We start from the raw sequence: 14644 nt of genomic DNA, 5'->3' as shown, positions 1-14644 counted from the left end.
TCAGAGCATGATCAGCTTTCCACAGGGAGATAAATCTGGCAAAGACAGAGATGTGGAGCCCTCCAGCTACATTCTGCAGAGGACTACCACCTCTACCACAGCTCATCCTGCGCTTCGTACACACAGGATGCAAGACCAGGTTTGAGCACAAGTGTGGGCCGCTCAGCTTTCAGGGTCACCGACTTCAGTTGCATACCTGAGCTCTATAGTCCACAGACCCAGACGTTACTCCTCCGGGAGAAAGAAGAACTTAGAATGAATGGGAGTGCAATAACTTAATTATTGCACTCCCATTCTGCTATACAGTAGCATAGCACCAACATTATATGTCATGTCAAATAGCAGATAATATATATTTTAACATTTTTTTTAAATGCATAGTAACTCTCCTAAATACCCAAAGAGCCTCTGCTTCAACTCTAACAGCTATATCAACATAAAATAGTCTTTGGTTTTAACTCTAAGAGCCATGTGTCAATTGTTTTGTTCATCCTAGTCTCCTTTGCAGAGCCTGAACAGAAGCAGAAGAGGTTGCAGCAGCAAAAGGTTCAAATCTGACAGATTTAAAGTTGAGAGCTTTGGATTGCATACTTAACAATGACACTGTGTAATTGGGAAAAAAAGACTCTGGCTTTTCTTTACTGTATACTTCCATAGTTTGAATCACAGGTTAAAGTGCAGCGGTCAGGAGTGCTGACTGCCTGAGACGGCTAACGCTAGCTAGACAATGTTCCTATGTTTAATGTGGGACAAACATCTCTGTGCACATGAGAGCTGCTGCTAAAAGTATCTTTCAGTTTCTGAGCTTGCTAACATATTACATATCCTCCCAAATGACACATGTTGTAAAAGTTCAAAATTACTTAATCACCAATCATAACTTCAATATTTAGGAGGCTAGGCAGGCTCAGACGTGCCCCGTGTCATTAAACCTATATTGCATCCATATTTCAAACAGCGTCTGCCATGGTCTGTCCCGAGGCTTGAAGCTTAGGAGCTGTTTCCGCAAATATATCCAAAAGCGGTGTCACCTCCTAAATTTGAATTTGTATATTTGAAGTTGAGTTATAGAGCATGTACAGGAGATAGGAGAGATCATAGTGACACTGAAAAACCTGAGACCAGTGGGGAAGAGACTTTTCTCAAATTGAGCCCTTTCCAAAGATCATACGGTGACAAAGCAGAGCCGATGAGGGAGATAAGCTAGCAGCTAACAGCCATCAGCTGTGGATGCAGTGAAGCGAGGAAAGTGGTGAAGCATGCATAGAGACAGATAATTGATTTTGAGATTCAGATCCAGATAAGTCAATTTATAAATTTTTTTTAACCTAGACTGCTGTTCCGATAAATGCTAGAAATAATGAGGTAATAACAAACTGCTGTAAGTGAGGAAGTATGACTGATAGTGTTGGCCTGATTAAAACAAGACCGTTGGGCTGGAACTATCCTGTTTTACAGTAAATGCTGAGATTGTCCTTCCTTTTGTTGTAGATTTAGGAAGGCAGCCAAAACAGGCTGCAGGAAAACGAGCACCAGATCAACTGTCGAGCATCACACAGTTTCTTCAGAAAAATAGGCTTGTTAACCTCGTCAAATCTGCTATTTTAAGATATCTTTGTTTTACCGTATTTCAAGCATGTTTAAATAAATAGCTACGAAAAACCTAATACTTCACCTTCCTAACTTCTCCTTTAATCACACACTTGAATTTGGTCAAACTCAATAACAGGAATGTCACGGTCTGCGGAGGCAGACCGTGCGGAAATGTGTGTGGTGGACCCAGGAGCGAACACAAGCGAGGATGCAGGAGTGGAGTTAAACAAAAGCGAGCCTTTTATTCTGGCTGATGAAAGGAACAAAACAGAGTGAGGGCAGCATAAGAGTAATAGTTAAACAGAAACCTAAACTGGACATAAACTAAGGAAAAGCTATGGCTGGAGATACGGAAACACAGACGACGCGACACAGACTACATGAAACACAGAGACTAAATACACAAGAGGGATGATCAGGGGAAGTGGCCACACATGGGAACACAGCTGACACATATAAACATAACAAGACAAGGCAGGAGTAAACAACACTGACGGGAGACTGTCAAAGTAAAACAGGAAGTACACAGAGGTGCAAACAGGAGGAGAGAGAGAGCACGGGCATAGTGTGCTGGGGAAACATGGAATGAAACACAAGGAGGGGAGATGAGGGCTCACAGATACATAGAGGGGCACACAGGGGATAAAAGTCACAAGGGGAAGTCAAATAAGGAACAACATAACAGGACAACTCAGGAAACATGGCCTAAATAAGGAACGAAATACAAAAATACAAGAAACTAAGAATACTGGGCCCACATGGCCCAGGACCATGACAAGGAATTTTTTTTAAAAGTGCTCTTAAGCAGTGGTTCACCAGACTCTCTGAAGTTTTTCTCTTCTTCTCTCATTTTCAGTCCAGTCCTTGTACCATTTTACTTTTTTTACATACATGTTTTTTAAGCCACTTAACACTGACATATGAATCACTCAAGCATAAAAACGGCACTCGACCCAAGGGATGAACCACTGTTGTGTTTACACATAACAGAGAAACCCATTTGTATCTTTAGGCACTTTGTTACTAGCAACCTGTTGCAAAAGCATATTATTTGTTCTCCTTTCCTTAGTCGAGTCTATGAAAAATGCCAAAGATAACACAGTTCGACAGGCATAAAATAATATTTTTGCACCAACAAGGTAAGAAGCGTAGTGGTTGCCTCACAGCAAGAAGGTCAAAGCCTTTCTGTTTGGATTGCATGCTCTCCCCGTGTCTGTGTGGGCTCTCCCCAGGTTAGAGGAAGAGGTTAGTTGAGGTTAGAGGGTTTAGGTTAACTGGTGATTCCTTTGCTATAAATGTAAATGGTTGTCTGTTTCTGTGCTGGCCCTGTGAGAAATTGGCCACCTGTCCAGGATGTATGGCTGCTGGTTTAGACTCCAGTCTCACCCACAACCCTGAATTGGATAAGCAGAAGAAAACAGATGGATGTATGGATGGATAAATTTCTTCTTATCACACTTTTAATCCAATAGAAAACTACACAGAAACACTGCATAGCTAGCAGACAGTCGGTGTAACTGGAAATACAGCCTTTGGTTCTATGGCTTACACACAGATCTATTGAAATCATTACAGTGCTCAAGTGAATATTTGTCCCGAAGGCATTCACGGCATTCTGTCTTCACAAGAATGGGATCTTGGGATATATGCATAACATTATCCCTCTGGGGACGGCTGTCACCCAACGTGGAGGCCCAAAAGTCTTGTGAGAGTCTCTGAGTTATGTATGTTATACAAATCAACTTTATGAGTATACTGCAGCTGTGTGAGACTGGTTAAGTATGCCCTCCCAGACAAAATCTGTACAAATAAATCTTTTTCTAGCCACAAAACAAGGCCCGTGGCACTAAAAATATATACACCGTGAGGCTGCTGTTTACATTGAAGTCACTCGCTGGGTTCACTCATTTAGTCACACTATATAAAAATGCAGTGACACATGGTCAAACGCAAAGAGTGTGTTGCAGCACCAGTAGTTAAGGGACTGGTGGGTTTGATGTTTTGGAATCACGATGAAAGAACGGTTTTCCTCGAATGGAGCTCGGCTTAATTAGCAACAAAATTCCACTTGTCTCTCCTTAATTAGGCCAGGAATAGGCCTCAGTTGCATGGCGTGATGCCGTGTGATGTAAGGGTGTGGCTGCCGCTCGGTGGTTTTATTACCTCACTATTTGTCAGAGAAATGCCCATCTTTTATGTTTGAATTAGGCATACTGAATATACATCACGCTGTGATTCATCAGTGTGAGAACTGATGAAAAGAATTCCATAAACAGCAGCAGGAGCTTCCCTTTTAACACCAACAAAGTCTAACAAATAAATGTATTAACCCTGATGTTTTCCTTTTATCTAACAGAAAATTTAAAGTCATAAGAGCCAGAGAGAGCAGAAATCAGGCCCGTCCACCTTTGTTCTTGGAACATTCTTGCATTGTGCCTTTAGTGACAGTCCTCTGGTTGTAACTCTGCAGACTCCTAAGATCAGACGGTGCTCAATGGTTTCTAGGGAACACTGTGGAGCGAAGACACTGAATCTTGGCAAAGATCGCGAGAAAGCAATTAAACGTGGAGGAGGACAAAAAGGCTATCAGTGGAGAAAATGACCATCCTGGCCTTCTGATCAAAACCATGCATCAAGAGAAGCAGAGGGCGAACTTTAGCTCATCGGTATAAACCAGACATGAGACTGTAAACTGAAAAGAGAGAGAAGTGAAATGAGGGAAAAAGAGGAAAAATTATGGGTCTGCAGAGACACGAATGTTGCATGTGATTTCATCTTCTCACTCTAAGAATGACAGAGAATGAGCTGTATGCTTGTAATAATTTGTTACACACGTGTCTACAGATGAGCGCTGTGGAGCATTATAATGCACACAACACAGTCATATTGTGTGTATGCAAGTATTTGGGTGCGCATGAGCATGTGTTTTCTCGTGAGTGTGTAGCTGCTTTGAACTCACAGTCATCTCTTGGCTTTGACCCAGGAGCTCCAGCTGCCGTTGGATCTCTTGGAGCCGCCTCTCCTGCCCTCTCCTCTCCTTTATATCCTGCAGGACCTTCTCTCCTGGCTGCGGGTCCCCATCGCACTTCCAACTAACCTCCGAGCCAAGGCCCTGATACACAACAGACACGAGAGGTTCTCACGGGGGGAAGAAACACCTCATCTCCCGTGGGTGCTCTCCTAGAGTTGTGCTCGTGGCTTCTGGCTGTCACTTGGAAGCATTTAAATGGTGATAAAAGCACATAGCAGTTCACCACAATTAATTCCTGTGAAAGCTTTCCATACTCCTACAGACGAGGAGTAAAACCCGGAACTCATTACAAAGACCTGAAAAAGTCCAAACAGGGGTCAAACATAAATCACCCGTTTGTGGCATCCACGTGCACTGACACATGAACCCCACTCTCATCCAAAACAAACCCTGAAAATGGGTCAGGAGGAAATAGGAGTCACGCTTGGAGGATTATCAACAGATAGCTGATAAGTGGGAGGTCTGTCTTTCCCGACCAAAGCGTGCGCCATTCTCTTTGTATCGTGCACAGAGACCGAAAGAGAGCCTCTTTAAAGCCACTGAATATATGTCAGATTCTTTGTAAATCATAAGTCTGTCATCCTACATCAGCATCAGTATTTGAAAAACAGTTGGCACTTAAAAAAAGAAAAAGAAAAGAGACCCTGCCCACTGGAGAAACTGATCAGGAAGGCTAGCTCTGTGGTCGGCATGAAGCTGGACACTCTGGTGACAGTGGCAGAGAAAAGGACACTAAAGAAACTGCTGGACATTATGAACAATGCTGGGCATCCTCTGCACACGGCCATTAACAACCAGAAGAGTCTGTTCAGTGACAGGTTGCTTCTCCCAAAGACAAGAACTAACAGACTTAAAAACTCCTTTGTCCCACACGCCATCAAACTGTTTAACTCCTCTCTGGAGGGGAGAGGGAGGGGAGACAGGAGGACAAAGGAGGGAACAACTAAGCTGTAGTGCCTCTTCACCTCACTGTGCAATACCTTTTTGTGCAATACTTTTTGTAAATAGTCAACAGTGCAATAGACTCAATACTTGAAATGTGCAATTCACTTGTATTTTTATTTTTTATTCCTATTTATTCTATTTATCCCCTTCGTATATTTTATTTATATTGTCTCTGTATTTATATATGTGTGTGTGTGTGTGTGTGTGTGTGTGTGTGTGTGTGTGTGTGTGTGTGTGTGTGTGTGTGTGTGTGTGTGTGTATATATAACAATTCTGTAACTGTAACTTCGGTCGTTGCTGTGCTTTTTTTGGAAGTCGAATTTCCCAGAGGAACCCACCCGAGGGATTAATAAAGTTCTATCTTATCTTATCTTATCTTATCTTATCTTATCTTATCTTACGCCTTCATAAGTAATAATGCAAACATGAAAAATGCTGTAGACACTGTCCGGTACGTGACCTCCGCTAGAGTCGCGTTTTAACCTCTAAAAATAAACAGCTTCTCCATAAAAGCATGCAGCTAGGTTTAAAACAAAAATTGTTGGGTCTGTGTGGACGTTGCCAACCGCACGACTGTTTTGCAGTGTTCGTCCAGCGCCGTGTGGTTAAAATCTCTCGGTTAGTCCGGATGGCAGGCGGGCGTGTGTATGATCTAATAACGTTGAAATTGATGGACATTTCATAAAATTGTTGACATCTCAATAGGGACTCGCATACACCGAAATAGTAGGTTGGTGAAGACAGGGAGGCCCAGAAGAAATTATGAACTTAAACACTGAGCTACTAAATCTGTTATGACACATTTATGGTGGGATGTAATCTTAGTTTAAGCCGGGGTAGGAGGGGGTGCTCGCTAAAGCTGAATTAATGCCTCTTCCCTTGTCAATAAGCCAAACAGACATGCCTATTCAGCTAATATTGTGCATTGCATTTACACAGATTTTTTGGAAATTAGTGATATGACTGCACCTTAATACTCAAGACTTGGCAAAAGCGAATATCTCCTGAATGTTCCAAAGTGTGTGTGGCCTCACCTAGCCGTGCCCTCTGTGTCCTTATAAGGAAATAATGACAGCTTCTATCTGAAGTCTCTTTTAAGTGGTTGTCACTAGAGCCCTTCGGTTCAGACTCAGTCATCCTAGACTACAAAAGCGAGGACCACGATGGGATCAGACTCCTGTCACGCACCAGAGTGAGAGATACAGCATTCCAACCAGGAAAAATAAAAATTAAAGTCTAGCTTTACCCTCATCATCACACCACTAAATGCATGTTGCTAAAAAAGCCCAAATCTTTGGGAGAAACAGTTTATTTAATTTGGAAACGACAGCTGTCCTACTTTTTACTATAGGACTGCAAACATGCAGGGCACAGCTGCCATACAGGCTGCAAACTTCAAAACTGTCTGCGAAAGTTTAACAATAAAATAAGCCATTACTGGCCAGTTCAAGTGACTTGCTACAGATTTTCAAACTTAACCAACACCCTCTGACTAAATTAAGACCCTATAAAATACTTACTTTGTATTCAAGGCACAGCACGAAGGTTCTGTTTTGTGGAACCTCCTGATCTGCTGTGTCCTTTATGAGAGAAGCTTGCTTGTTCTCCCGCAGTCCAAAGACATGTTTAAGGCAGCTGGTAATCTAAAATGGCTATAGGTGTGAATGTGACGTGAATGACGAGTGTCTCATTGTCTTGTGTTGTCCCTGTGATGAGCTGGTTACCTGTCTAGGGTGTACTTTACCTCTCACCTTCTGACAGATAGGATGGGCATCTCCACACAAAAGATTATCTTTTAAACTCTTCTAATCTGTCCATTGGTCAAGGATCTTCTCTCATGGTAACAGCTAACAGAAAACAGATGATAGAAGATAATTTAGGATGTTTACGTAGTTTGTTTCACACTGTGATTATTAATAATACTAAGTGTTAATAAAAACTCCAGTTCCTTGATATCAAAACAGCTCTAGGACCTGTAGCTTATTTCCCCCTCGTGTTAACTGTATGTTCTGTTCATAATACATATGCTGAAATTACAGTAAGGGTTCATTATATTGATTAATATGAGCGTGAGTTGGTCGCGCATGGTCCATCTGGACATACAGCATCAGTTGTAATTCTAAAAAATGAAGTGCCAAGTAAAATAGTTTTTATATTGCTGGAAACTTTAAAGTTCCAGTGTGTAAAATCTCACCACTAGATGTCAGTAGGTTGCAGATTGCAGTCAACTGAATTCTGTTTTCTTTCCCATCCTGTTTCCCCCTAAGTGCATGAACCTAACTATAGTGACCACTATAGGACAAACAACTCTGTCCACCATTTATTTGTAGTGAGTACAACCCATCACTGAGCCGTGTACCTCAGCTGTCAATATGCTGGGTGTCCACCTGTATTTCCTCTGGAAGAGACTGTAAATATTCAAGCTCACTTCTGTCCAATGGCAGCAATAATGAGATGAGTTGTTGAAGATATCCTAAACTTTTTTGCAACTGTTACCTGCTGTTAGTTGGCGTTAGGTAACTTCTTTAAACTTTCATATGATGTGCGAAGTGGGAAGTGGGATTTTTAGGATACTTGAGCCTAACATTAGTTGGCACGATATTAGCTTATAACCAGCTGCTGTTGTTTAGCTGTCTGGAGGCGAACAGCTGACAATAATTAACTGCAACAATATCAGGAATAAATAAGCATGTTTATCCCCGACTCTGTGTGTCACAGCCCTGATTTCAGTTCAGAAGATGACGCTGAATGTGAGGAGGACGAGGATGAGATGGAAACGAGGGAGTAGAGCACTGGTGGAGGAGAAAGACATAATGAGAAAGAGATGACAATATCTTACGTGTACAAATGTTAAATGGACAGATATATTTTAAAAGAGCCATTTGTGATTTTGATTACAAAGCGTACAATATATGTAACCACATACATAAAACACGATTAGGCGCAGAGGCAATGACCATCTCGTCCGCTCTTAGTTGGAAAATGTAATCACACACTAATGAATGGATATTTCTGAGTATTTGATACCTTTTTTCTATTAAACAACCTCAAAAAATTCCTTACAGTACCTTTACTGACCTCTGTATATTGTTGCTTTGATGAGGAACATGTGAAAAATGTGTGCAATAAGCTGACATGTGGTTCATGTGTGTTCCATCAAAGAGTCAGTGGATTACAGTCTATTAATTGCCTTACTTTTCCAGCAATGTTTCTAAAAATATAATAGATTAGGCACTTATGATAAATGAGCACAACAAGTTTAGTTCATTTTGCAGGACATTGGCAAGCATTAACAGTAAATTACCATTTGCTCTTGTGCCAGTTAAACGGTAGTAATCACCTCTTGGAAGAGAATGAAGGATTTGTGCATTGACCTTAGCATACTCCAGCTATTGCTCTACTGTTTTGTGCCGCATTTGTGCGTCTTCTTCTTAAATGCTTGATAGCTTTAACTCAGTATGTGACTGAGAGTGACTTCCAAAAAGAACAGGGAAGAGCGAGTGAGGTAGTGTTTATCTGAACAACACAAAGAAATGTGGTAATTGTCCTTTTTGGAGTAACTACTTGACAGGATGTACTAGATCTCCAATAATCACATCACCTATCTGGGTCACAGAATTGCTGGGAGGCCTCAAAAACCTGGATATGTCTCGTTTGAGCATGAAAAACATGTCAAACATAATTAGCTTTATACAGAAAAGTAGGTCTGCCAATCGCTGAAATGTGAATTGACTGCTTCGAACTTTGCTCTGGTGTCACAAACTGAAACATCTTGAATTCAAAATAAATGTTATTAAAAAGAAAAGAAAAACAGTCATTCATGCATGATATCGTGTCGACTGAGAAGCTGCCCTTGTTTTACCTAACAGTTCACATACTTTTTTTCTTGCCAGAGTATAAAATAAGAAGCGTAACCACGGTTATTACGGTTATGCTGCTTGTATGACTTTCAGATAACTCAAACCAGGCGTGCTTTTCACGTTCACTAATTGATTTTTAATATCCCGTGATCAGCTTTATGATCTCTATTAGAAGCATTACATTCCATCCAGACGTTGTCACGGTGTTTGAGTGTGAACCAGCTGCAGCGTTTGATGGATGATCCGCTGTTGTCCAAAGTGACAAAACAAGAAAAATAGCGGGGGGCTTTTTGTGCCAAAAGCTTCGCTTCAAATTAATTCAAAAAAAATCTTGGATGCCCAACACTCAGAAATACTGAATGTGCTACATACTGATGTTCCCATTAAAGCAGCATTTTATTAAATAACATCAATCATATTAGCTTTAATAGCAAAGGGAGCCAGTAAGATTGGCAGACCGGTCTCATTCTCAGATGCATCTCATGAAAACAAAACAAATATTTCGGTCGTCATCACGCATCAGTGCTCTGCTGCAGCCTACAGTGACGAGTATATGTTATTACGTAGTAATAGCACATACCAGCCCAGCGGTTACTTCAGCTTCCTTCGTAGTACGTTATAGATATTAAGGAGGAGAGTCTTAAGCCTGACCAAAACCAATGCGACAGCTTGATGACCTTGTTCACACTTTCAAGACAAGCTAAACAGTGACACATGCTCCGAGGCAGGAAATCCAAGGAAGTGTCAAAAGTAAAATCATAAAAGCTACCACACATGCCAAATAAACTAATTGGTACGATGTGTGGTCTCTCGAGCAAAGTTCACAGGAAAATGACGACTTCTGGATATTTTTCTACATATACTGCAAAGAGTTACGCAAACAGAAGAAAAATACGTTTTTTCTTTGGAAAACAATTATGTGATGTGAACACAGGCCAGCGTTTCTAACAGCAGTTTGTTCAAGCATGCAGTGGTTCACTGGGCTTGATTCTCTGGGTCTTTGTTATATTAAAAGTGCCTGTTGGTCACATTAAGTCACTCGGTCATTAAAGAAAACAGGCTGCATATATAATGGAAACAGCCTGCTTTTGTTATACTTTGAGCTACCAGTTTATTAAACAATCGATTGCAGTTAATTGCAATAGCCCTGCAATAATCGGTGTCCTTTCCAGCCTTAAAACTTGAGTTATTTGTTTCAAATCTACAATATGCTGCGGGGCTTTTTTCAGACTGTGCTTAGTGGTTGACTTCAGTACTCTGAAAGAATGTTATTCGCATCCAAATCCAAGAAACACTTTTCATTATAATAAAACACAGTTTGACAGAAGCCCCATACAAAACTCCAATATATTTTCCACTATGACTTGGGATTCTGTTGGAAGGTTGATTACTGACCGCTCAGTTTGACTCCTGGTAACGCTGTAGAAACTGATTCCTGTTGATTGGAAAATATTCTCCCCCTTGTGTTTGACTTGTTAATGCCCTGTGGCTATGCACTGCACAGGGGCCGTGCTGTGATGATAAAAGAAGGCCAGCCGTGCTGACTCACGCAAAGATGTCTGGTGTTGTTCAGGACAGCACACTTCTCTTTCCTCTGCGTTTCTCTGTTTTCACTCACACTGAATCTTTTTTTTTTTAAAATCTGAAGCATAGAAGGAGCTCAAGCTGTGCCACGTGGACCCAGGCTACCTGCCAAGGCCTGTCCGCATGCCTTGCCACGAGCACTCCCTGTGAGAGCTCAGGAGCAAGCTGTTCAGTAGCTATAGAAGAGCGTTTTCACTTTTCCCTGTTTCTTTCTCGTTCTTACCCAGCTATGACCTGCAGTCATGTGTCAATTTCTCAATCAGAGATTCTGCAACACAGCTGTATGGTATACACAGCCTGTATATAATACCCATTAGGAGCTGACACTCAGGGAAGCAAGGTAATGCAAACAAATGTGCATGTTTTTGCACCACTCGCCACGCACAGAGGCGTATTTTTACCTCTTGAAACCACTCCTCCCTCCTCTGTAAAGTTATGCCACAAATCTGCACCCTAAGAAACAGTGTCAGGGTTTGTATATCACAATCTTAAAAATGTCCCAGATACAAAATTTGTTTGTATCCAAGCTGTCATTTTTCCCCTCCTGAGGTCATGTTTTCCCATCAGTACTTTGGATCCCTGTAGATAACTCGGTGATTGGTGAGCATTCCTAAAGTATTAGAAGATTCACTTGTGGGTCATCTGGATTTTATAGTTGCTTTCTCTTTTAGTATTGAGGGTGGTCCGTAGCAATCACTGCTGCATAGATCATAACCTCCTGGCAGTCCAAAAAGGATGTTAAATGTGAAACGGGTTTAAAGAAAACACACACACACGCCACCTGTGTGTTCACAACAACTCAGCATTATCCAGAGAATAATCAGAGAACAATAACCTGTGTGAAAATTTCACTGCCTCAGGTCACTAAAGAAACATTTGCATTCACAATCCCTTTAAACCATTGAAAATGCTTCACAGTCTGATTCTACTATTAAGAGACACTGCTCATAAAAGTGTCTCCACTCAGCCCCACTTTGCTAACAAAAGGTAGTTTAACTCTCTTCCAAATAATGACACAGTTGAGATCGATGTGAACACAGAGCTTAAGAAGCAGGCCACTTTCAATATTTATCAGAAGCATCTGGAGAAGAAACGCATCCAAGCATCTTTTTGCACTTCTTGTCCATCAATGCTGTGCACTGTCAGGCAATATCTGGCCTATAGTTCAGCTGCTAACATTACACATTGAGTGGACTTTTTTTATATCAATAATAAAAATGAAAGACTGTGAGAATTGACAAGGCAATACAACCCTGTGAAGTTTATGATATCAATTTAAGTATATTTTTTCCAAAATGTGGAATTATTCCGTAAAATACGGTTAGCTCTACCCCGCGTATTAAAATGCAAAGGATAGCAGGTTGTGATTTGGATCATAAAGACAGGAGATCAGCAGATATTTAAAGCTTTGCTAATTGTTAACAGATGTCTGTGCGACTAAGTTACCCACCATCGAGGGCCATAATGAGTGGAACAGTCAGATCTGAACCATGACAAGGAAAAACCTCTCTACACCACTTAACACAACTGCTGGTGTGGAGAACACCAGCGGGAGAGGCGTTTATAAGAAGACAATAAACTGGGTCTCGCGGGAATTATAGGGTGGGGAAGGGTGTGGAGTCTGTGCTTTTTAGCCAAGTTAACCTTGTGAAAAACACCCGGCGTGCCACACGACAACACTGACACCTCAGCTCTGACCAGCTGTCCAGCCAAAACTCGTATTAGATGTTTCATAAACCTATTCAAAAAAAAGGAAAGAAAGGTATTCATCACACTGGTAACCTAAGTTCAACTGCTGTTAATGATTAAAAAGGAAACACTGTCACATTGTTTTCTGTTGCGAGTTAGCATATCTTCCATATTTCAGCGGGGACATGACATCGTATTCCAGGGAGGACCGTTTCTTCCTGACTTCTGAGGATACATCGTCCTTTTTGTTTTCCAACTGTCATCACTATTAACAAGAAACATATTTTTTATTATTATTTTACACAATATTTTTCACCTAATAGTTATGTTTTTGTTTTAAAAGTGTACTACATGATGCTTAAATCTCTGTGAAGATTCAAACTATGAGTCGACAGATAGGCGGAAATGTGCATATGTCTTCTTTTTTTGGATTTAAAAAGCAGTGTGAAAGTATGTTTATTTTTATTATTGATTTCCACTCTATTTAGCTATGAAAAGACGCTCCCCATTTTCATTATTTACATATGAAATTGCTAGGGTAGGGAGCAGGTAGGAAGAGAGCCTGGGGAGGTGAAGGTATGCTCTGGAGAGAAGAGGAATGATATGCGTGTGAATGAGGGGTGCACCAGCGAAGATTCAAGCAGTAAAGGTAGTGAAGGTGGATGAGATTAAATATCTGGGATCAACCATTCAAAGCAACAGAGGGTGCAAAAGAGAGGTGAAGAAGAGAGTGCGTGCAGGTGGAGTCTCAGGGGTGATTGTGGCTCAAGAGTTGGGAGTTCGCCTTGTAATCGGAAGGTTGCCGGTTTGAGACCCTGCTTGGACAGTCTCGGTCGTTGTGTCCTTGGGCGAGACACTTCACCCGTTGCCTACTGGTGGTGGTCAGAGGGCCCGGTGGCGCCAGTGTCCGGCAGCCTCGCCTCTGTCAGTGCGCCCCAGGACGGCTGTGGCTACAATGTAGCTGCCATCACCAGTGTGTGAATGTGTGTGTGAATGGGTGGATGACTGGATATGTAAAGCGCTTTGGGGTCCTTAGGGACTAGTAAAGCGCTATATAAATACAGGCCATTTACCAGGCCATTTGTGACAGAAGAATAGCAGCAGGAGCAAAAGGAAAGGTTTCCAACATGGCACTGAGACCTGCTATGGTATATAATTTATAGACACTAACAAAAAGACAGGTGGGAGTGCTGGAGATGGCAGTTAAAGGATTTCATCCTGTTTTAATGGCAGTCTGGCATTAGAACAGGGGGAAAAATCCACACACATCCTCAGCACCCTGTGGGGTGAGCGAAGAGCTGAAAAAAAACATTAAAAAGAATAATTCCGGGTGCCGTTGCCTAGCCTGTAGAGATCTGTGCATCCCTGCATGGATATCCCAGACGATCACTAACTCACCACCAAATCGGCCGTACTAAACGATGTTACAGGCAGCGTAACGTTCTCCATGACTTTTCCAGACTCTTTCACATCTGTCACATGTGGTCAGGGTGAACCTGCTCTCATCTATAAAAATCCCAAACGTGGTATTCTACTTCATATTCCAATCAGGCTTTACAGTACTGATCAGCGAGCACGGGCCCCATTAGAAGCAGTACTCAGTACTGGCAGTACTCATCCTTTTCCTCCTTGCACAAAGGATCAGATACCGGTCCTCCTGATGGATTAAAGACCTTCTACAGCCCTGTCCAGCTCTCCTAAAGTGACTGTCTTTAATCTCGTCCATGCTCTTGAGACGGTGCTGGAAGACACAGCAAACTTTCTGCCAATGGCACATACTGATGTGACATTCTGCAGGAGCTAAGCTACCTGTGTAACCTCTGTAGGATCCAGACATCACCTCATGCTACCAGTAGTGACACTGACCCTAGCCCAAAACACAACTAGTGAAAAAACAATCAGAAAAGATGAGGAAGTAAAAAAATTCAGTGGTCTGTAAAAC

General features: G+C 41.7%; 1 protein-coding gene across 4 annotated transcripts in view; it reads right to left on the bottom strand.

The window, feature by feature from the left end:
- The window catches only part of fsip1 (fibrous sheath interacting protein 1), a 30315-nt gene that overhangs the window by 5455 nt on the left and 10216 nt on the right, over positions 1–14644 (bottom strand). For 2 of the 4 annotated variants that reach the window (XM_026152202.1, XM_026152203.1), the window contains exon 9: positions 4553–4705. The exons of 1 other annotated variant lie outside the window; for it this stretch is intronic. In XM_026152202.1, coding sequence (XP_026007987.1) covers positions 4553–4705 — 153 coding nt within the window. Of the gene's footprint in view, positions 1–2883; positions 2988–4552; positions 4706–14644 lie in introns of those variants that run through there. One more of the 4 variants, XM_026152204.1, reaches the window with a different exon arrangement.

The sequence above is a fragment of the Astatotilapia calliptera genome, chromosome 19 (assembly GCF_900246225.1).
Source record: "Astatotilapia calliptera chromosome 19, fAstCal1.2, whole genome shotgun sequence".
Classification (NCBI taxonomy): Eukaryota; Metazoa; Chordata; class Actinopteri; order Cichliformes; family Cichlidae; genus Astatotilapia; species Astatotilapia calliptera.
Note: the sequence above shows the minus strand (reverse complement) of the source record. Positions and strands in the feature narration are given on the sequence as shown.